We start from the raw sequence: 24,832 nt of genomic DNA on the forward strand, positions 1-24,832 counted from the left end.
AGACACATGTTAGAAGCTGCTTATATTTCATTGAATTTGTTTACCATACATTATCATAAAAATTACCCTGCTGTTTACTTGCATATTCTACATCAGAATTGCTACTTGCTAGAAATACTTCTAAGGAAAACAGTATATTTCTGTGTATGTATACACAGAAATAGTAAACCAATGAATATATCATTCTGTGTACACAAAGTTATGGCAAGGCAATTGAATCTACAGCAACTTCTAAAGATGGCAGATTACTGACATAAAAATATAATTACAAGTATTCGTTCATAATCAGTTTCTAAAAGACCAAAGCACCTATTTCCTTTATCACATATGCAAAACACTGGTCAACTGCAGCATCCATTAGGCTGAGCAATTGTGAGGTCAATGAGCAGTTATTCATTGTGTGCTCTTCCTACTTTCCAGTCAAACATGTATGTATATTTATAGGAAAGGCAGAAAAGAGCTTGACAGCACAAAGTAAGAGGAGGGACAAGATGTCTGCCCTCCTGCCAATCTTTCCAAGAGGCAGAGTAGCAAAACTAAGCTGGTATTGACCGCTACTGGATAGCACTAATGAAGACTGCACAGATTCTGGTAATTTTCATTGCACAGCAGCTCTACAAAGAAAAGGCTGAAGATACTTAAGACAGTGTTTCACATCCACAATGTTTTTGCAGCAAGAATAAACGGAGTAGCTAAAATGTTAATTTTGAAGAAGTGGCAGTTTAGTGCTGGAAAATACTGATAATACATACCTATAGAAGTTTTAAGTAACAGGAACAGAATCTGTAGATTTTTTTTTTCCTTACATATGCAAATAAGAAATCCAAACTTGGAGATGCTTGCAGTATTTTGATGAGACAAGAACATACATTATGTTCAAATATTTGAAGAGAGAAAGTGGCTTGGGTTCCTCTAGCTTTAAAATGAAAGTAGCTGCACTACAGCTGTGCATCTCAAGAAGTCAATAAAGACAGATTTTTTTTTTCTAGAAGCTGTGAGGTTAAGTGTACCTTTTATCAGGAAGAAACATGTCTAGTTTTAATTTAAATACTGCTTTGATATATGCTATCAGAAACTAGCCAGGAGATAACAAATTATTCTAGCTAAACTGTATGCAATTTGCCAATAATAGCATTTTTTGAGAATGTCACGAGGACAGCAATAGCTCCAATGGTTTGTTTACAACCTGCTTCATTGAATGAAACCATCTTGCTCACTGACCTCTGCTTTGTACTGGCAGGCATGTTATTAAAACACAGCTAAGAACAGCAGCTATTTTGCATACAATTACTTAAATAAAGGATCAAGGTTTGACATATCTAGTTATTATTATGCTAGACTTGATAAAATTACTAAAAGTACAAAGCTACTTTGTGTTACCTGAGGCTTCTTAAACAATTGAACCAATCTCTAACACTGTCTTCCATGCATTTTAATTATGATTGATGCATACAAAGCTCCAAAGTTTTAGAGATTTATTCAGCAGATTCTTGATTTTTTTTTTCTTGGAAATACAGCAGTAGCTACAGCTGTAATTCTAAAATTCTTAATAGTGACTAAGTGGGGAAGGTGGGGAAATGACAGAGAGGCAACTGCTGCAACAGGCAGGAATTTGTCACCCTTGCCCTCATCCCTTAAGTCACACATTCAGTCAGGTGGAAAGATGACAGGAAATCTGTGTCATGTGCCCTGTTTGCCTAAAAGATCTCTAGGGAAGGTAGGGTGTGATTCCTGTGATCCATTTCTCTCTTGGACTCTTGGAGACTCCTCAACCAATTCACCAGCTCGTGCAGTTCCCTGAGGGCTTTCCAGTTCAGGAACCCACCCCCTGGGCAGCAAACTAGAGTGCTCCACCACACATCACACTGACACTGCAGCCTCTCACCTCGGCATCTGAGTTTACTTGTTTACTTCACTGTTTACTTTCTCCCATTTATGGATTCAAGATATAAAGAATCATCTGTTATTCAAGGAGCAGCTACTGTCTTATAGCCTGAAGAGAGGTGTGTTAAAAGGATATCCATCACACAGGACAAACTGCCTAGTGCATACCCTAACCATCAAAATGTCAATAAAGAGTATAGTATTATATTATGAAGTGACACAACCAATACCATTTTTATTTCTCCTTTGTCCAAAGGATTATACTTCTAGGGATGATAAAAGTGCAAGGAAAGCAATCACTAACAACCTAAATACAGAGTTATTTAACACTGTGTTTAACAATATGAACAGCTTTTAATAAGTGCATAATGAGACTTGAGATATTTATATCATATGTCTAAAGTGTGTCATGAACTACAAATGCCAGGAAGGCAAGGGTTATGCAACCATGGATAGATTGAGAATCCTGTGAAGACAGCACTGTACCTACAGCTTCCAGGAACTTTTTGTCCTTGTTCTTTCTCAGGACAGCAAGAAACAGGAACATTTCTGATGCTCCCTCAATGATAGCTTATGTAAATAAACCTAATTTTATTTACTTATTGTTTTCTTGACAGTAATTGGGAAACACAGTGGATAAAATGGTTGCTGAACCTGGACAAAACACATAATAATCTAGTCAGATGAAATTCAATTTACTTGCAGACAGAAAAGTGTTACTATACCAAGTCTCACTTTTTGCTCTGAAAATACACTCTTAATATTATAAAGAATTTAAGTACAGAGAAACAAAATAACCAACCCAATGCCTATGACTCATGAGAACAGGTGCAACCAAATTTCAAGGTCCATTTGCCATATTTAGTTCCCTCCCCCAACATCATTATGCAAGCGCATATTTAGGCATAAAGGTAGTTCACTCCAGCACAGCTACCTTATTTGGAAAGAGGCTTGCAAAATCAGCATAAAAGCATCCACACATCTTTCCATGGTATAATTTCTGCAGCACAATAAAACACTGAATTGCATATATTTAAGGCAGGAATTTAATCAAGCCCAGGATAAGTAGGACCAATGGTTACTGATGGTTACTCACCATCAGAAATGGACAGAATATGCCTGGCTAGCCACTGATCTTATAGAAATGGTACTCATATGTCCTGGGTTTATACAGGCATCAATGCCCATGCACGTTAAAAGCAGTAAAATTCTAACTCTTTGAGACATTCTGTTGGAAGACAGAGTGGAAGTCTTCAGCAAACCATCTGCTCTAGCAACCACTTACACATCACTGTGATCCTTGCATGTCTCTCTTCAGACACCTGCAACTGCAGGACTCTAATCCACAAGGGAGAATTACACACACACACACACTTCATAAAGAATAGCTTTAGCTCCTGCTGTTCCTCTCTCTTGTAAATCATTTACATTTGCAAGAAAATCATACAATGCCTAGACATCAAGTGGATGAAAATGTATCTCAATCTCTGTTTTCCACCATGGGAGCTCTACATGCATTCTCTGTGACAGTAAAGCTTGCTGGAGAGGTTCCTGCCTCCCAATCAGCATCCAAACACATTCCTACCTCTTGATTACTCTTGATTATGCCAGCTCAACTGTCTCTGGTTAATGTTGTGAAAAGCTATAAAAATATGTAGATTTAAAAAGAATGAAGTTTTCTTTTAGTCCAGAACATTTTACAAGCAAACCAAAATCCAAAGGCACCACTGGAATCTTCAGTTACTAAAGTAAGGTTCAGTAGAGGATCAGTCTCACTTAGTTCTTTTTGCAAAAGTTGAATTTGAGAAGTTAAACAGATGATCCAACATGTTTTCTTCCTGCATCCCACACTCGATCTCATGTGCAGTGCTGCATTTTCTAGATGGGTTTTCCCTCAGCAAACCAGTATTTTTAGCTATTAAGAGTCTCCTTTCAGATAGCATTTGCTGACAGACTGCTTTGATCTTAATGCATATCAAAAGAGTCTAAATTACAAATTCCTAAATAAACTGCCTACATTTGACTATGCTCTTTAAATTTTAATCAGGGTAGAACACAAAAGGGACAACATTTCAGCTCTTAACATCCCAGTTGGGTAGGATACTCCACATACAGCTCATGTCTCCTTTATCAGTCTATTGCCAGCTGCTGAACTCTGATATATTATTTGATTCTTGATGGTACTTATTTCCATGCCTTTAGCAGTATTTTTGATGAATAGTCTACAGTGATTCCAAAAACTAAAGAATGTAAGATGCATTAAACACACTTTCAACCGTGTGGAAATGTTAAAACACAAAGTGAGTTTCATGACACAAGATATTTAATGCACAGTAGCAGGCACTTTTCAGTTCAAGCCTTGCATCCTATAAATCAAATATTTTCAAGTACAGCTGCTATCCAAAAAGTCAAGTAAGGTCGTAAGAAAATTTCAGAATTCTGATTATTGATATAATTAAGTCCAATATACTTCTAAGCTTTAAAGCATACATGTACATTGTGAGTGTTTTAAGATGTTTCTCTAAGTTATGAATCTATTTGCAACAATCTATTTACTCAAAAACTTCAAGTGTCTTTTCTAGTTAATGCAGTAAGAATACATACATGGAAGACACAGACAGGTGGCTTATGTAAGATTATTGATTGAAAAGAATGCGATTATTGAATTCTCCTGGGCCATAAAGGTTTATGGATAAATCCCAAAAACTTTAGGAATGCATAAAGATATATATATATAATTGGTTTAGGGGAATGAGACTTTCAGATTATTTTATATAAACTACAGCTGTTATTTCTCACAGCTCCTCTACAAACAGGCATTTAGGAACAGGCATGTAAAACTTATTTTAGGTTAAAAACTGCACTTCAGACAGGCATCTCTTCCCAGCTCTAACAGTCCACCCCTAAATCCCAGTTCAGAAAGGTTTCAGAACTGTGACCTCACTATTGTGTCAATATGCAGGACAGCAGGAGGGCAGCAATGACAACACAAGATCCAAACCTCGGTTGGTGCCCAACAGAGAAATAGTCCTGAAAGACAGTTACCTTAAAAATGCAAATTCTCGTCCAGGCAAACATGTTTAAGAAAACAGAGATTTTATAGAGGCTCCAACTCTTGTTTAGAGATTTAGAAAAAATAGACTGTAGAGCCTCACATGACTTACAGAAACAAAAGAGATTTAAGTCTCTCTGGCTGACCCTGGTTTTGCTATTCTCCACTTTCTCCCTACCACCAAAAGCACAAATGCACTTCAAATGTGAACACTGTTTATAGCAATTACTTAAATTCTACCAGAGCATGCATTAGCATTTTAAAAAGCATCTGTGTGATGCAGTGACTGATAAGGCATTTTAGAAAAATGCTTTAAAATGTTCTCTTTTTCTTTACCTGTAATAGACTAAAATTATTAGCAACAGAAAATTACTTTTAAAGTAACTATCAATTGGGATGAGATGCAGTACATAAGAGGGCAGCATGAAAGATTTGAATAAGTGACAGACAGGAGATAAGACATAGTAATTTTGCATTACTTTTGATTTAACCAAATCAGAAGAAACTCAAAGTACTTGTTAGCACCACTGAAAAGCCATGTTATGCAAAGGCATACCAGCCCACAATTTTCCAGAAAAATCTGCAAGAAATTAGAGGATTAATGATGCCAAGGTAAAAGCATATGTGCTTGAGGGATAGGAAGGAATGTCCTCAATATGCAGCTAGGCCTTTAAATAAAGAGCTTGGCACAGGTAATATTTTACAAAAGTGTACAGTTCACCAAATTATGTGGAATTTATTGCTTTCTTCTGCCACAGTCTTCAACACATTGTTTCTCTCTCTCTACCTATCAAAATTGGGTGGCCAATCCCATACGGAAGCAAAGGGATTTTTGCATTAAATTAGCTACTTCTTGTAAGGATATAAACCAGTTATAGCATGCAACAGAGGAAAAGATAAAGAAATATCATCAAGTACATACTTTACATAAAATAAACTGCAATCAGATTTCAGGCAACTGTTGAAGAAAAAAAATGGATAGATATTGTTCTGGGCTTAACAGTCCTAAGATGGTAGGAAGTCCCCATATTCAGGAAATGGTTTGGATGGGGTTACATTACTAACCTACAGAAGAGATGACACCACAGCTATAGGACAGATACTAACTGATTTCAGCACACAGACAACCTTTTAGTCACCTACTACAAGATCCCTGAATCTTTTCAGAGACGCATTTAAGTCTGCACAGATAGCTGTAAGCAGAGGTGCTTTATTTCCCAACCATGCTATAGGACCTCCTCATAAAACTCAACAAAAATTTAAGGTCATTGCACAGAAAAGTCCAGCCACAGAAGCAACACTTACCAGACTGCTCAGGCATTCAATTTTCTCAGCACTTTTGGCACTTTGAAAATGAATGTACACTGAAAGATGTGACAGCCTACAAGAAATTTAGGAGGCTGTACAACACTGTCCTGAAACTGTGCTGTTAAACTGTCATAATCTGTATTGGCTGTGAGCCTATCTATACTGCTGTATAGCCCAAGGTGAGGAAAATAAGAAATTGTCATATTTTTTGGTAGCTGCCTACTAACTCTCATTTGAAAAAGTACCTAACAATTCTTCTCTGTTTGAATTACATTACTGAGTTTTCATATGCAGGCATAAGGTTGCTGAACAGCTTAAAGGAAGAAAGGAAACTTTGGGGAGAAAAAATAAGCTTGCATTGTCAAGTATACAATTGTTAGCCAACTGTGCACTTGCAGCTGGGAAAGTCAACATCATCATGGGCTTGAATGTCCAAGGGAAAAGTGGACAGCAGATCAAGGGAGGGGATTCTGCCCCTCTACTCTGTTCTCATGACAGCCCAGCTGGAGTGTGGGAGAGAATGAGGTCCAGCATAGCACCTCTCCCTGTTGGCTCCTTTACCACACCAAAAATTAAGAGGTATGTATGAGTGCACCTAACTACCAAAACTATTCAGTACAACACACATGCAGAAAGGACTACCAATCAAACCCAAATAATTTCTTCTTCTTTTAAACTGCACAGCTTTAAGTAAAGCTTTGAACTTACTGTTTATCAGACAAGAAAGTATTTCTCACCTGGAAACTGCCACCTAAATAGGAATACTCACCCTGCTGCAACTGCAGGAGGGATGACCAGTATGAGTTTAAGCTGTGCTTCATGCAGAGCTTCAGAAAGATGAGTGAGCAAGTGAATCAACTCCCTGAAATATAAATATACTATTAGAGGGAAAGGCAGGAAAACTGCTGCTATATATTGACAAGAACAAGTAACAGTAGTAATAATTGAAAAGATGCAGCTGGCAAGAGAGACAAACACAATTTGTTGCAAATGATCGTAGCAGAAAAAAACAATTAGGAAGACTGATTAGGTTTACCCTCTTTAAGGACTAGGAACACTGCACTGCTTGAGACAGTCTTAGTTTTATTGGAACTGGTGATTACCCTGCGGTTCTAAGTTTTTCTTAGTTTTATTTTAATCTAACTATGCATTGTTAGCATGTAAAACAAGCCAGCATATCTTATCGGAGCAGGTCACCTCTTGAGGTAGTTTTTGGTGAAAAGAATTAGATCAATAGAAGAACCAAACACCATTCTGAAGAAGCAGCTTTTGGAGAGATTAAAGTTGTCACCGTGTTGCTACACACAAGAAATTGTGAAGATGCTTTCACAACAAAACATACACTCTTCAAGGGATATTTCTGAGGCCTGTGTTTAGAAACATTTCTTCTGCTGTTTTTTTTCCTGTATAAATAATCCTTTTATTTCTTCTTACTTCACTGTATACCTACAAAATACATGTTTGACAATGTCCTATCTGGAAATAGCATCTTCTGTCTGCATCATTTAAATAAAGACTTCCACAAAAGCTGATTTTCATATCCATGTTCTTGGTATTTCAATAGGAAAACAAACTTTAAAATTCTTATGCAAACTGTTTTTAGCATTCCTAACTGGAAGGGTGATGTTAATAGAAAACCCTTCAATCTGCAGAAACAAAGTTTAATGTCATCTTAAGAGGAATCCAATATTTACCTTAAATTTGCTCTACAAACATGGCCCTTCTGAGTGCCTTTCTTAAACCATTTGATTTTTCAGAAGTTAAATTTCCTATTTTTCAGCTGGCCAGGAGGATCCACAAACACAGTCAGATAATATTAGTACAGAACTCTAGATCTGTTTAGGACTAAACTTAAACCAGAACCAAATAGAAAGCAACTTCACCATCCATTGCAGGATGTTAAAAGTTCTTAAGCAGGAAAGGCAGAATAGACAAAAGCCATCATCCAAGCTGTTTGCTCCACTTAAACTGAATTAGACCTGAACTCTCAGAAACTGCATCTTGGTACTGTCATGCCTTTCAAGGCAGTATAATCCTGAGATTATACTTCCAGTTTACTTCAGTGCACAAGAAGTAAACAGCTAAGAGCTATTGCTCTTTCTACATAATTGTCCATCACAGTGACTATGCTTGATTTTCATAATGTTGACACTATCCAAAGGTAACCAAGTATTTCCATTTTCCCTGAAATGGTTTGATGCCTGATGAAAACTTCCTAGGGCCTACAAAAGCCATTACTCTCAAAATCCTGGCAAACAAACAAAGCACGTTTTATCACCTTCCCTATACCAGCAATATTTTGTGCTTACAATTTGAGAGCTGGCTGTGCTGAGCAGCCCTTTGGGTGACTGTCACACTGCCACCTATATTTCTTTTCTGGGGGAAGACATGGGATTACAGGAATCAGCTTTTGATCTGTCTGCAGCATGTACTTCTACCATTCTTGCTCTGGGAAACCAGCAGCTTTCCCTCGTGTTACTTTACCACATTCATTCTACATTAGGAGTGTCACTATTCAGACAAAACACTTGTATCATAGAAGAATCCCTTTTCATAGGAACACATTAAAAAAATTACAACACTAAGCCAAACAGACATTTATTGACACAAACATACACATCTATCACAATTCCCACATGACATAATCTTATCAAAAACTATAATCAGTATTAAAACTAGGTAAGCAAGCTTCCCCACTGATTTGTGTCTTGTGGCTTAGTGACCTTTTTAACTAATTATGCCCAAACTACGATGCAACTCAACCTTTATTAGATGTCAGAGATGCTATATATAAGATAAATTTGGCCACAGAATCAATTCCTCTTGCTTTGAGATTATTCTACATAGTTCATCAGCAGGGATCTCTCTTCTCTGCCTGGCTGCCTTTGTTAGCTGTAGAAGCTTTGAGAACTCTACATGCAAAACATTTGCTGACTTTAACTATTTGGAATATGAGGGAATAAAAAGAAGGGCAGAATAGGACAAAAGCATCTGGCATAGGTACAGAATAAGATAAAATCTTTTTCATTTAGAAACAAGGTTAACACCCTCATTCCCATTCTGCAGAGGCAAAAACTGATCCACAAAGGCAGTGACACACTCATAAAACAGTGACTGCACAAAAAAAGTCATATTTTGAAACATGCAAGTGTAAAACCATAACCTACAACTGTAAACACAGGTCAGAGGTTTGTGGTCTGAAAAAGGGGTGGGAATACCACTTGGCTTTTTGGTGCACTTGGAACTCTAAAACAGGCTACATTTAAACAGCCACTTCCTACCCTTCCCCCACAAAATTCAATCAGTATTGATCTGGCTGAAAAATAATTACCTTCAACTTGAAGGAGGTCAAGAAGAAAAAGGACAGCTGGACAATTGCAGATTTTTGCTAAAGAAACCCAGATTAATATCTATTCACTAACCTGTCAAGCTAGGGTTCTGAGCCCTGAAAAGTTTCTGGCAAATCAGGCAGGATTAATGGCTAAAGACTTAATTTAGGTTCACTTCCATGGGCTGGCCAAGACAGATGTAGTAAATCAAATGTGCACTCTTCCCTTTCCTCCAAAGAGCAATAGCAGAATGTTCATTTATTGTGCCATAAATTAAAACTTTACTGCGTCCCAACAGTGTTTTCCAGTGTTTTAAACGCAATATTCTCCAATGTTATCATGGGCAATTTTGTAAGAAAAGCTACTGACATTTTAAACATTATAACGAGGTACAGGAAAGTAGGAATAGAATCAATCTTTCTAAAAAAACTTCATTAAATATTTACCAGACACTTCACTACAGTCAACTTTAACTTCAGAGCAACTACTGAAATACTGGCAGCTTTAAGATTCTATCTTGAGGTAAGTAAGGTCGCTGTCATTCATACTGTTTCAGGCCTTCTCTTATCACTACCACTTGGTAGGTCAATTTTCCAAGTGTTTATGATTTCAAAGTACCTTATCACCTGTAAAGTATGCAGACCTCCAAATTTTCATCACTCATAGTTTGTGGCAAGTTTATTTTTCCAAAAATCACTTTTTCCATCATTGCTGCTCTACTGCATTTTGGACATCTTGTAGAACAGTTTACCTCAGTGCACAAGAGTGGGATGTCATGCATTTGAAAGGCCTGGCAGAAGATAAGTAAGGTTTTTGTACCCTTCCCTTCAGTTACACCACCCTTCAAAGCTCTGCAGCTTTCCAACTTCAGTCACCTTTCTGCACAAATTGGGAGTCACTGCTCCCTAAAATTTATGCCTTGTCAAGAAAATTGGACAAAATAAAGCTGTCTGCTTGAAGAAGAAATTGCCCTTTTCTGCCATTTCACTGCCTAGTTAATACCAAGAAACTGGAGTGAATTATGGCAAATCTTTGATTAATAGATTAATTTTTCAGGGACTAAAATGAAGGATACAACTACCAGAACAGTTTTTCCTCCTTTACTCTTACCAACATTAATAAGATGTCTGAAGGTCATCTTCTGCATAGAGTGACAAAAAAAATCACGTTTTTCAGATTGATTCAGTGTTATGGCAGTGCCATCTGTCAAGTAATGCTGGACTGATCAGAATATTGTGTGCATTTTTATGTAGCCTGTGAGAGTATTATATTATGCCTTTTTCACAACATATCCAGGTCTCTGGAGAAAAATAAACCCACCCAGCAAACCCACAATTGAGATTAGTAAGTGGGACATGGTCTTGTCTACCTGTTAACTAAATAAGCAGGAGAACCTTTGCTTGCTCAGGTCTCTCAATATTTCTGCCATGTACATTTCTAAACTTAAATGCCATGGGATGAATAACTTGGAATATTTTATTGCAAAATCAGGCAAGAAAGTTTTAGAAAAAAAAAGACAGTTATTTAAGAAGTAAGTTTAAACTATAAGAAGTAGCAACACAGATTAGAGTTGAGGCATCATCTGCATAGGACATGTCAGCTCATTTAGATTTCTATTAGGAGAATACTTTCCTTTGTGTTAGGGTAAAAGGTGGGCAGCTGAACCCTTTTTCACTGTGCAACGATTGCTAGCACGAAAGGAAGCAGCATCAGTTAGAAGCAGTCTTTCATCTCCCATTAAATCTGATGCCACTGTGATTCGTATATTAATAATTCTATTCCCAGAAAACACAGGGAAGAAGTAGGTTCCAGTGCTACAGAGGGTACTTCAAAGTATCTGTATTGGACATCTGCAAGAGTCTGAAGTGGTCAGTATAAAAGCCCATGTACCCAGGCACATGTATCAAAGCAATTCAGGTTCTTCAGATGGAAAAGGTGTTATTTCTAAAGTTAAGAACCTAAACAGAAGACCCTAAAGCCATTCCATACATGTGAAAGTACACAAAGTATGCATACAGCATTGCTGTGTAAGACTCGAGGCACCAAGGCTCCTACATGAACAACCAGAGAAGAGGCTGCTCAGGATATCCAACATGAAAGCAGGCAGATATATTCAGGCACATAATTCTCTAATAAAAATTGATAATGGTGATAAATCAACATTTAATGCATATGAAAAATAAAGCAGTACAAAGTATTTATATAATTTAAGACTTTGTTCAGTCTATGAAGCATTACTGAAAAATTTTATAACCCCAAACAAGAATGACTGAAAATTCTTTTGTTCTTGAAAAACCCGAACTAGTTTGAGTTAGTTCTGCTCAAGAAGACATAAACCAGAAAATATTTAGTGACCCTGAAACCACAGAATTTCATGTCTTAGTGGATGCCAGCAACATAACTTCTTAGCAACATTTCACCTCATCTGTGATACCACAGGAAACTGAAGACTCAGATAACTCCTTGGGCCTCAAAGGAAAAATTTTCACTCATTTCTAAATTTGAATTGAGTACCCCAAAAAAGAAAGGTTTTCTAGAAAAAGAGAAGTGTCTAAATTTACCTAATTTTAAAAATGCTCAGTGTTTACAGGTTCTTAAAGAGTCTGTCAGGTCACAGGATTTATGTGTTACTGAAGAGCCAGCACTGTTACCCTGTTACATGAAGATTCTTACATCATTTAATAATCACAAAGCTTTTAGGCAATTTTTAAGCCCCAACATCAAGGGACAGCATGTATTATGAAAATGCCCATCCAATATTCAGGTTCAGCCATTGAAAAGATGTATCTCATGGGGATATGTGCTCAGCTGAGGTCAACTGAGAAGAGACCTTCAGCTGCAATTAATCCAGCTTTCTGATATATGAAGTAATTTTTAAATCACAGCCAAGTTTATTGGTGAGTTAGGACACTTATTTGCAGGTTTTCAGATTCTTTCACAGACTCACCTGCTTCTGGGTGCACCTGCTAGGAAGTATTACTGAACATTGTCTTTAGAGAGTGGATGCTGATTTCCTAGAAACACCATATCAGGCACAAATACTCCATAAGCAAATCCCTCTGCTGTCAATTTAAGCTGGATAAAGAAACCTGTGCTGTATCAAGTGTTCCTGAACCACTATGGCAGCACACTGGATGGGATCACAGATCTTTTCCATAACACAGCTAAAAACATCACAGGAATAATTTCCACAGCTTTCCCCTTAACACAGATATATGAAATATATTGAGTGTCATTTATTAATTTAATAGCTAGCTATGCACTTAATTTAGGTTTTCAAAAATGAAAACCATAATGATTCTCTTTGAAATATTTTCCCTAGATCAACACCACTGCTCTAACGTAGCATAAAGCCAGCTGGCAGCTGCAGTGTATAGCCACACATTTTTATGCATCTGTGTTGAGTTTCACTAACCTGTTGCTAACTGCTAATGTGAGATTATTCCTTGTATGTCAGGAAAAAAAAGGGATTTTTTTGATTTTATTTTTAAACTAAAACATGTTCACATTAAATAACATGAAAAAAAACTGTATTAGCTATGCAGGTCTCCTCATATTGTCAGACTGCTCTGAAAGTAGCTTGAAGGCAAAGTAACTGTTCCCAGGAGTATCATTATGATCTCCTGTCCCTGTAACTAGAAGCAGGTTAAGCTACCTTGCAGGCATTTGACCTTGAAGGATCTGAACCAGGAAAGCCTACATTGCACCTAACAGTTATGACAGATGCTTTATTTGGAGCATGCACAAATATCGTCCTACAAACACTTCACCTCTCCCAAGGATTAGGGTTCATCTCTGTGCTGATATCTCCTGTGATCTAATCCCCACCTTTCCAAGGTTAAGAACCTGCTTCACTGCCGGTGTTTGCCACTTTCGAGAGACATCAATTGAGGGAAATCAGGTGTGACTCACGTTACAATATTGCCACGCTGTGGGCTAAAGGAGTCACTGCACTGCTCCAACTCTTCCGACAGGAAGAACCGAAGCTAAAGACCACCTATGCTTACCCAGAAAAAAACTCTGCCCTGCTACTCGAAATGAACTGATCCCAAAGTAACAGCACCCAAAGTGCAATAAAATACAGGCTTGCCAACGTAATAAATTCACTTAATTTGCCCGTTAAGATCTGTTCTAAGAAGCTGCTCCTCCAAAAAACATTATTAGGGAAAACTCCTGGAGCACTGGGCAGCCAAGCCATCAAGCTTCAAAGCAAGTGATAGGAAAACACAATTTCAAAACGAAGACACCAGTCCCACAACTTAGAAGCCTCATGAGACAAAATTTCCATGTAATGATGAGAGTCTCCTACATTCACAGAACAGCTGTAACTGCTCACTGAGCCCAGCTCCAGCTTTGTCTCAACTGGCATCATTCAGAATGCTGCAAGCCCAACCCAAGGCACCATGCAATTTAAACATCTTAACCATTTCCAGAGACATGGCAATAAAAGGAGGAAAAACCCACTGATGAGTTTCTAATTAAACACTTAGATCAGTCTTGAAATGGAGAAAAACCTGCAGACTTCTGTTTTACTTTATGCTTTCGTGACAAACAATCTCACATTTAAGTTAGGATAATCCTAAAGTGCTGTTCACAGTGGCCACATACAATTACACGTTACCGACTCAGAGAAAAGGATCTAGTTACCATTATAGGGTGTGAGAATAACTTTCCTTTTCAGAAGTTATGGAAGATACTTTCCACTCCTTTCTATCAATAACAGACAGATCGTAAATGGAAGTGGTGCTTCACCTAAATAACACTCAGGCAACTGAAGGCTAAGGCAATTAAACAGCAGTATCTCCTTTAGTACAAACAGGTTTTATGACACCTGTTTCTCATAGTGTCCTTCTGGACAAAATGTCCAGCAGAGAGTTAGATAAACTGTGCCATGGAAAGGGCCCTGGGGGTCCTGGTCTGTGGGAAGCTGGATCTGAGCCAGCAGTGCCCTGGCAGCCAGGAGGGCCAACCCTGTCCTGGGGACATCAGGCCCAGCATCACCAGCCTGGCAAGGGAGGGGATTGTCCTGCTCTGCCCTGAGCTGGGGCAGCCTCACCTCCAGTGCTGGGGACAGGTTTGGGTGTCACAATGTAAAAATGACATGAAGCTGTTAGAGAGTGTCCAAAGGAAGGACATGAGGATAACGAAGGGCCTTGAGAGAGCAGCTGAGGTTACTTGGTCTATTCACCCTGGAGGAGACTGAGGGGAGACCTCACTGCAGTTACAACTTCCTCATGAGGGGAAGACAAGAGGCAGACACTGACCTCTCTGGTAACAGTTGCATCAGGGGAGGTTTAGGTTGGATATTAGAAAAAGGTTTTCCACCCAGAGAGCGCTTGGGCACTGGAACAGGCTCCCCAGGGAAGTGGTCACAGCACCAGCCTGACAAGAGTCTAGGAAGCCTTTGGACAACACACTTGGGCACATGGTTTGACTCTTGGGGATGGTGCTGTGCAAGGATGGAAGCTGGACTCAATTATCTTTGTCAATCCCCTCCAATTCAGCTGATTCTGTGAAACAACACTGTTTTAAACCAGCACTACTCCTGTCAGAGAGCAGTTTTACCACGCCACAAATAAATTCACGCTGGAGCTAATAGAAAAGTATGCTTTGTTCATGTGTTTCATTTACAATACAGCACTTTCATGCCAGTGTGTTTAAAATGATCCTTCAGTGAGTCTTACAATGACAATTAAACACTCTGTCTTATATCCGTGTTAACTAATAGGAAAACTATTGATTTTACTTAAATACAGTAAGCACAGTAAATAAAATGACCACTACCACCGACTGCTGACTGGCAGTTACTAATTGCTTCAGTCACCTTCTTGGCTACTTTATTAAGACATTGCACTAGGTTCAGAGCTCAAGATACAGATAAGCTCTTAGGAACAACCTAGCAAATTATCTAATTATAAGCAAGAGCATATAGCTGAAGGATTACTCATTTCAGGGCAATTGATGGAGCCCTTTACAAAGCTAAAAAGATTCTGCAGTCGTTTGTTCCCAAGTGTTAATTTTATAGGGAAAAGGTAGGACTGTTAATAGCACACTCAATTAGAGAAGTAACTAACATATGCCATCAGTCAGCAGCATTTTCCCTAATCAGAATAACCTGAAGTAACCATTTTTTGAAAGGTGAAAGCCTTCCATAATGAACTCTGCATTCTGTGCAGCTCTCTTGAAGCTATTTCCCCCCACACACATTTTAGGCAACAGAGATAGGTAAGAAACACTGTGCTTTAGAGAAATAGATGCCTGAATTTCCTGAGAAACTAACATAAAATCTTCAGATTCCTGCACTGAATCACTGATTTCATAACCATATTCTGCCTTTTCCTCATGAAGCAGAAGTTTGGCATTTGCATTTGGTCTTGGAAGTATCACACTGTTCCAAGCCTCACCCAGTAACCTAAACCAAAGAATGTTATGATAAAGGCCAGTGCCAACATGGGAGTGAGTGTGCAACTGAGGTACCCTCTACGTCCTTGTACAAGTCACATCACACAAAACTCAAGTATGAAAGACTAACGTGGCCCAAGTGGCTGAACCCACTGTGAAGATTATTATGTAATCTTTGATCTCATGTAGAGTGAGGTAAACCCTTCTACTTCATTGTAAGACAAGCAGAACAACTTTAGTTGTTCTAGAATGAAGTGTATTTATTTATAAAGACATATTCAAATCAACATGGACAAATTAAAAGGATGTTTCAAAGGAGCTGATTTTTAGGAACTGCATCCTAGAGATTTATACTCACGTTTGCTTTTGATTTCCCAGCTGACTCCAAACTTCAACTACAAAACCATCAAAATTTTCATTCTAAATAAAGAAAATTGACAACAACAGACAGTTAATAACCATGCAGTTAATTTTCTTGTACTATTACAGATTGAACATGCTCTGTATTCTTACACCAGATTCATCTTTAACACAGCATTTCATGGAGAAATCCAAGAGAATCTTAAATAATTTAACAAACACAAATGTGCAAAAGTTGAAAATCCCTATTAGTTATCCATGATATCTATTCTTACAGAATAAACCAATATTGTATTAGGAAAATTCAGACACTAATGAAAGGTGGTTGTTAAGCAAATAATTTGACAAACTTTTACTTGTATATCAGGGAAAAAACCTCATTATCTCGAGTCTAAAGATGTAATTGCTAATTCAGCATAGACACAATTCCAAATAGCTCCCACAATTAGTCTCTCTTTTGATAATTTATTCTTATCACGATCAAGGATGCTGTTGTACTTCAGTTGATCTCCTTAAGAGGTCAAATGTTACTGAGGACCTAAAATTGATGTATCAGTTACAAATTTTAAGAAATTACTCAGTTTAGCTCTACATCCAACTTCCTCTAGAACACTCTAAGATTTCTTCGTGTCATGTAGCAAATGAGAACTCCTATTCTGACAATAAATAAACAGGCTGCCACAAATCAACCACTAATGCTGAATGTCTTTTGGGTACAACTTGTCTAGTCCCACACATGGGATAGCTCTAAAGCCATTAATTAGGAATGGGGTTGGCCAGAAACCTTAGAAAAATTCCTCTTCTCCTCTCCCTAGTCTCTTAACATTTGAGGAAACCAGTTGATCAGACCTGAGCAAAACTGTTCAGTAACATACATCCAGAAAGTGAATCTTGGTATTAAAAGTGGCTCCTTAGCTTTACCACACTGAGCCTGAATGTATTCCTGTACAGAAAACAGCACTCATGGCACCCATGACCCTTTTTCTGCCTATGAGAAAATACCACTAAGAAGTTTAGCCACAGCTCAATAATTATATTTTTAATAGGAATGTAAAAGAAATTTAGAGCAGGCAAAAATCACAAGTGCAGCTGCCAATGACAAGGTTACGTTGATCAGACTGAATGTAGTCTCACATTAGACTTGTGGTCACCTGCCCTTAGGTGTTGCTACATTTCATATTTACAGGAACTGGACAGATATTAAGACACTATTAAGAATCCTGCCTCATTATTGTTTTGAGCAAATTTTATCTTGTAGAATACAAAATCACAAGAAATAAAAAAACATCCATTACAAGAGGAATCAAATATCATCTCACACTACTTTATAAGCATCATAAATAGGTTTTTTACCTTGGCTAGCAGAACCATGCTCTTGGAAAGCTCCTCTATTTCATCTTCACTGCTAAAAACACTCTCAAAGTCTTGGTAAGTCCAGCCATCAAACAAAATTCGAGGCACTATCAGGCAAAGTTGTCAATCAGTAGTGAAAATTAAGAATTTATTATCTACACTGGAATGTTTCTGCAGAAACAGAATACAGCAGATACAAGCAGAGATGCCACTCAAAATCATATCCCATGACTGAGATCACTGCTTTTTCACTCTGACCAACTTCAGCAGCATAGATAAATTGACACTGTGGAACATTCTTAATTTTAAATTTAGTTAATGATCAGCACTGATGCAAGTTTTAAGAGAAGATACCTTCATTTGACTGAGTGGTCTTAACTGAATTTCCACTTAGGCTTCAAGTAGAGTCATAAACCAGCAACAATACAAGACACCAATCTTTAAGTTGTGCATATCTTCTACCACAATAATGAGATAGAAAAGTTCACCTCAAACTCTAATTTACTCCATATACAGCCCCATATTACTTCACTGTTCTACTCAACTCAAGGCCCTAAGACAAATTTTTACTTTTGGAAAACACTTGAGCTTATGTAATATCTTTTTCTAAAAAACCAAAACATTAAAAATATAGACAGGACGACTGCTGTTGGAACAGTTGACAGTCATGCCCACAGGAAAAGGTAATGGATTTTATGGAGCTATGTCTAAGCCCCTTCTAACTACCATGGTTGTAAAAGAGTGTTTTAGAAGAGTATAGAGAGATTTCAAAGGCTTTATCCTCTGGCAGTTGAAGTACGTTAAAATATCTGACTGAGCGTTCAATTTTTCTAATACATTTCAAATTTCATACTCCCTTCTGAATCAAGAAGCATTTCACAGTTCCACAGAATTCTTGCTAGAGACAAATGTAAGAAGTCTGGCACAGCAGAATCTCTATAGCAATGTTTGGCATTTTCCCTAAAGACACACTGTATGTAGCACATCCCATGAGTTCCCAGCTTCAAGAGGAGAAGAGACAAAGCAGGACTTTTCTACTGTCAGGCAGGAAAGTCTGACTGACTGACTCAGATTTGGATTTTTCTTTTTTTCTTTTTAACTACACAGAACCCCAAGCTACAAGTTTAAAGACTTCTTTCCCCAGGGAGGCAGACAGTGTTATGTACTAGTATCCCTCCAGGGTGGGCACTGTAACCAGGATTTATTCAGAGACAAGAAGCTAAGCCAAAACATAAAGGCATCAAGAGGGTCAACACTTCAGTTACTTAAATATCTACAGTTTATTGCTTTAATTTTTCATCTCAGACATTCTCTTTATACAGCTGTACTAAGGTAATCTTCCTTCCTCCCATACAGACCTGGAAAAAAGCCTTTCCTCTCCTAGCAGCTAAAGAAGATAAAAAGCAAGCAAACAAACATAAACCAGAGGCTCACCTATTTTGATGTTTTTGGAGGTTTTTCTCACATCTTTCATCCAGCCTGTCAAACAGTATCAAGTAAGAGAGCTGATAAAATATAAATGATGTTGACAATGACAACGTATTTTCAAGCATTCTTCAAATGATGTAGCATAGTTTCATTACACACATCTTCCTGCCACAGCCTAGCAGTTCATAATCCACCCAGACAGAACATCCTGTGGTGCACAGAATCTGAAGCCATGAACCTGCACCACAACATTCACTACAGCCTTACAATAGCCCCTACCCAGCCCCTCCCTGCTTGGTTCTGCCTCACTATGGAAACTACCCCAGTGCCTACTCAGAATAACACTCCTGCAGCTACCAGGCATCACCTGGAAGGAATGCTGGGTTTTTTCAGCTGGTACTTTAAAGTGTCCCATCCCCTCCTCATGGCAGTCATTGCACTAGGATGAATTTACTAGTAGGCACTTACACAGTAAGAATTACAGCTATTTCAAATGAAATTTCACATTCAATCAACTTCAAAACCATGAACCACTACATACTAGCTGAAATTTAAACTTGCTGCCACTTTCCTCACAATGAAGGGAAAAATTCTCTTCAAATTAAATTTATTTTCCCTTTCTAAAACAAATTTGCCTAAAGGGTTTTGCAAATAAAAAAAGCCAAAACCCACAACAGGTAAACAACTGCACAGTGCAATACCAAAGACTGTTTTTCCCTGTACAGAATCTTTGCCCCTTCCTTTTTTAAGAGGGACTTTGTGGACAGCATGGAGGAAAAGCCTATCTTCCTACTTACATTTCTTGACAAATAAACTATGTACATATGTGGAAGCAGGTGAGGACAGAAAGAAGTTCACTCTGAAGAAAACCCAAAAAAATTGAATGGATTAAATGTACTTCACCATGAGGCAGAGCCAGCAAAACCCACCTAGTATGCCAAAGCTGCCTAGTCCACAACAATACTGCAATTTGTATTGAAAGAAAAAGAAAATAACAACCTTGATCAGCATCATGGAGCCCAGTGAACTGGAACCTTTCCTTCCCTCTCCTTTTCACTTGTAACCAAACAGGTGAGATTAGTGTAAATTTGTTTCCAAATATTTTAGCAATGTCATAGCCATGGTTGTTCCACTTGAAAAACAACAGAGAAAAAAAGTGAGAGACTCAGAAGCAAGATACACAGTTTACTCCACTTTTGACCAATATAAACTCCTTAACAGAAATGTAATCATCTGCTAGATCTCCATTCATTTGAGGAAACCTTCTGGGATATTGCTTTATTTAAGTAAGAAGGTACTCTGGAAGCTCTGATAGTTACATGGAAGGCAATCTTCAAATTGTGCTAATTCCCCTGAACTACAGTAACTTGCTTGTAGATTCCCACACAGTTTTGAATTTACAGGCTCTGAATTTATGCTCAAGAGAACTTGAGAAAGGTGAAAATTTATAGGGCAACTATTTGTTTTTCAAGCAGTGTAACACAAAAAAACGTGACAAGTATCCTCTAAAAAAGGGAAGAAAAATTTATCATTCAAGAAAAATACTTTGACGAAGACAGGATAGGAAAAGACATCAGTTTGACAGCAGCATACAATTGTTACTGTTGATTTGGCAGGTTCGAGTTGCAGCCCTCCTGTTCTGACTTCACTGCAACTCCACCTGACTCACCACTGACAGGAGAATACTCTCATCCCTGTTATATAAACCAGTATTAAGGAAACTTCCCTGTCTGACCATCCAGGAGACACTATGGAGTCACACTCCCACCACTCCAAACTTTCACTGCTGAGAGTGACTCCAGTGACCCCGTGGGTGACCATCTTGGTCCCTGCACACCCCACACTCACAGTCAGACAGGGTTTTCTTACTGGCTCAGCCCTGGGTTTCCCATGGCAGAGTCCCATATATCTGGATCCTTAAAGCAATTTAATTGTGGTGCAGTAACAGAGACAGCTCAAGCTGGTGCATGCTGGTGCAACAAAGGAATCCCCAGGGTTTCTACCCTCCACGCCTGTGATAGTCCGGGGTCTTCCTGCTGAGCCCTTGGCTCCTGCTGTGTCCCAGTGTCTGGTCACCTGGCCAGTGCCACAGGCCCCTGTGCCTTTTGCTGACTGAAAGGTGAGCACCAGCTCACGGTCTCTTGCCTGGGGCTCCCACCTAGGGCACAACCTGCAGCTCTCACTGCAGCTGCACACCCAGTACCCGCTCTAAGTGTATAGCTCAGCAGCAGGGAGAAGAAAAACAATATGACCTAGACATCCTCCAAGAGACAGATGAGAGAGAACAAGGGTGTGAGACCACCTGAAGCTCAAGTCAAGTCTCAAATATTTCTCTGGCTATTTGGCTGTATTCAACCAGCAGCTCCCATTACTATACAAATACTTTTACAGCACGGATACAAAGTTGCAAGTTAGCACAGTCTGCTGCATATTCATTCAAAGCAAATTTTTTTCATTGTATCAACTTACAGGAGTAATATATCCCAGAACATCTCCTGAGAAATGTCGTTCCTTCGTCTTCTTGGAGCAGTAACTTTTATGCTCCAGTACAATATCCTTTGCTTTTGGATCCACAACTACCAATCCCCGGTCCTGAACATTTTTATCAGAATGCAGCTTCTGAGGAAAGAAGACAGTTATTAGAACAAGCTATTTGAAACAGCTATTTTCAATGGCAACAGACTCTAAAAACAACAGCAAAACAAATCACTTCATTAAACTCTGAGCACTCCTTTTAAATGATGCAAAGCACTTTGATTTGGAACTGAAACACAGAAGTCCTCAGAAACGATTTGTCATCATCAGTCAACTTACTTTGTTTGGAAGACAAAAAGCATATAAACAAAAACCAAAACCCAAGACATTATAAGAGTAAAGAACATAATTTATGACAGCTGACAGTGCTCTGTTTTCTAATCAATGCTTTCTGTCATGTTAACCCCAAAATAATAAAAAGGGGTTAGGAGCTCATAACCAAGAATGAGAAGACAGCTTTTAAACTGGATATATTTTAGTCTGAGAATGCTGCATTGTGGTTACTTAAGGGCAAGATTTTAAACACTCCACTCTTCTTTAGGGAAGATACTTCAACTGACCCAGCAGATAAAAACAGAATGAGAAGATCTAATAAGATATGCATGGTGGGTATGTAGAAGCCATCTATTGATTCACTGCAAGGAATTTAGGGATATGGTCTGCCTTAACACCTTGTATTACCCTCACTGCCTGCAGATGAGATTTGCTTCCTGGTAGATGTTGAGCAAGTAACACAAACAGTGACAGATGTATTTGCATAATGACAGGAAACAATAACATGCTCAGCAAGTGATGAGAGACTTCAGCATGCTGGCTCTGCTTGCTCTGATTATTGTGAGACTCTGAATCAGTTCTGCCTGCAACAGAACTACTGGTTAGAAGGCTCTTCAAACTCTCTCATCAGGATACAGCCTTCTCACTGGCAAGGCTCCATTCCACCAGTAAACGACCTGGAGCTCTTGGCCCAAACTACTGTTCCCCACCCTGTTTTCCAAAGGGATGGAAGGGTGTTCCCTGGGGGGACAAAAACTTCCTGCTTCTGCAACTTGCATAGAGGATAAAGCTCCTGAAGTCTACATCATATATTTCAAGAAGTGAACCATTTGTGACACACAGAAAAGCTGAAGGAAAGGACAGCTTCAAGTTTTATCTGTGAGTAAAGACTTCAGCAGAAACGCATTAACACTGTTTTAGCAGAGGTAGAGGCCATTTACCAAAGTTCAGTTAATTACCTGCATGTCAGATAAGACAAGAATTTCAGTTACTTCCCTTACCTTTTCCTCCAGTTTTTTTGTAGCACCTTTCTTTGCATCTGTTTTTGACAGGGTACCTTCAGCTAGCCAACATATCATGGCAAGAGAAAGTGAAGCACAGAGAAGAAGGCTCATGGTGTTTTTCCCCATGTCAGGTTTCTCTTCTTCTTAAAACATAAGGTTCAAACCTCTATGAACAGAGGAATATAACAGTTGAATTCAGTTTTCTTGTCTAAAAAAAGTCACATTTTCTTATCTTCTCCCATTTAGAATCAGGCTTATTAAGGCAGTACTGTTTTAACAGTGCTTTTGCTCTGAAAACGAAAGCAGAGCATTGTAAGAGATTATTTCTAGGCTCAAACATCTTTTTTTGTCCCTTGTTTTAACAGCTGTATCACAGCTGAAGTGGGTTGGAGCCTTGCAGCTTCCTTTTTAAATGAAGTACAACTTTTTACAGCTGAAACTGAGATAAATGTCTGCTGCACAGAACAATTATTGTACCACCTTACCTTTTCTACAGCAAGTAAGAGATAACATTTATTTCTGCTCCTACCTAGCCTGGTCAGTGTGTCATAAATTAATTAACAGATATAAAGAAATATAGCTATGTGCCTTTACTGTAACAGGTGAGACCTTTGCTTTCAATTCCTTGCCAAGTCACTGATACAGAAATTGAAGAAAAAAAGGAGGGAGGGGGAGAATGTCCTTTTTGTCTAGAAGAATAACTTTGACAGTTTGTCCTAGCTCCTGATAGAGGAACTGAGAATTAGTAGACAACAGTTCTGTTGTGTGTTCATCTATCACATCTTGTATCTGTAGGAAGACTTAAAAAAATCAAATACGGATAAAGTTTGTTTTCCAATCACTCCCCATTTAAAGGTCACATTGGTTTCCCAGCTTAGCTCCTAGTAGTGAATAATAAGAAAACAGAAAAATATATTTGGCATTTGGGAACCAGGGCTCTAGATCTGTATCAAGCTGCTTCTCATAAATATGAGATCCCAATGGAGAGGAAAATAGTTTTTTAAGTTCAACAAAAATTCAGAATATTGGAAAGAACCTATCTTAAAAAGCTTCCTATATTACTCTACCACTCACTTTGAAGACAGAGAAGCTCATTTCTACAAATCATATTTACAATACTTGTTCTACTGGCACTGATAGCAAGTACTGCTCAAAGTTTGAGTACTTTGTTTCTGTACAAAACTTTAGGTGAGGGATCCCACAACACAAGACTGAGCCTCTGAGTACTGTGGCAGAAGGAACCTTAAAGCTTCAATGGAAATGTACTCAATGAAAAAGACATGAAATCAACAACCCAACAAACTTACTAGTATTTGGATGTGTTCGGCTTAGCAGTGAGATTTTAAAAACCAGAAGTATTTATTGTAGGATTTAGGGATTCTGCAGGAAAAGAGAGGAATATGTGATTAGGCAACAAAGTAGAATGATGGCAGAAGGGCTTGGGGAAAAAAAAAAGCCAACATCACCAAAGAACATCAAAAATCTCATGTACAAAATTATCTGAAGATTTTAGTCAAGTCTTTTATAAACTGCAAAGTAAAAGCAGAAAGCTTTCTAATACTTCTTGGATCCAGAGAGTGTGGTAAAAGCTAAATTGTTATACTGCTTGAAATTCACTGTTATTAATAATTAAGGTCTTCAACTTCAAGGTCACTGGTAACCCCCTTGTTTTCCACATTCTAAAAAATGAGACACAGAGGTTGCTTTTGATAGTATCTCCTATGTTCCATCTAGCTTGGCAAGATCTATAAACTATTGCAGAGAAGAACAATTGAGAGCCTGAACAGTCAATACAAGTCTTAACTATTTGGACAGGATATCAATTCTCCCAGAAGCTCGTATATATCGATTTGGAGGTGTTTGATTTCACTTTCAGAAACAATTAGCAACAGCATCCACTTCCC

At 38.3% G+C, this 24,832-nt stretch overlaps 1 protein-coding gene across 1 annotated transcript in view; it reads right to left on the reverse strand.

The window, feature by feature from the left end:
• The window catches only part of CHID1 (chitinase domain containing 1), a 96,496-nt gene extending 73,417 nt beyond the window's left edge, over positions 1 to 23,079 (reverse strand). Inside the window, exons 1-7 of the mRNA XM_083864184.1 lie at positions 22,926 to 23,079; positions 21,586 to 21,735; positions 20,116 to 20,248; positions 19,123 to 19,167; positions 17,689 to 17,795; positions 16,334 to 16,395; positions 7,014 to 7,106 (exon numbers count right to left, since the gene is read on the reverse strand). Of these exons, the coding sequence (XP_083720310.1) occupies positions 7,014 to 7,106; positions 16,334 to 16,395; positions 17,689 to 17,795; positions 19,123 to 19,167; positions 20,116 to 20,248; positions 21,586 to 21,735; positions 22,926 to 23,054 (719 nt within the window). The 5' untranslated portion in view covers positions 23,055 to 23,079. The remainder of the gene's footprint in view (positions 1 to 7,013; positions 7,107 to 16,333; positions 16,396 to 17,688; positions 17,796 to 19,122; positions 19,168 to 20,115; positions 20,249 to 21,585; positions 21,736 to 22,925) is intronic.
• Between the last annotated feature and the right edge of the window lie 1,753 nt (positions 23,080 to 24,832).

This window comes from Zosterops lateralis (assembly GCF_965231275.1).
Source record: "Zosterops lateralis genome assembly, chromosome: 6".
Classification (NCBI taxonomy): Eukaryota; Metazoa; Chordata; class Aves; order Passeriformes; family Zosteropidae; genus Zosterops; species Zosterops lateralis.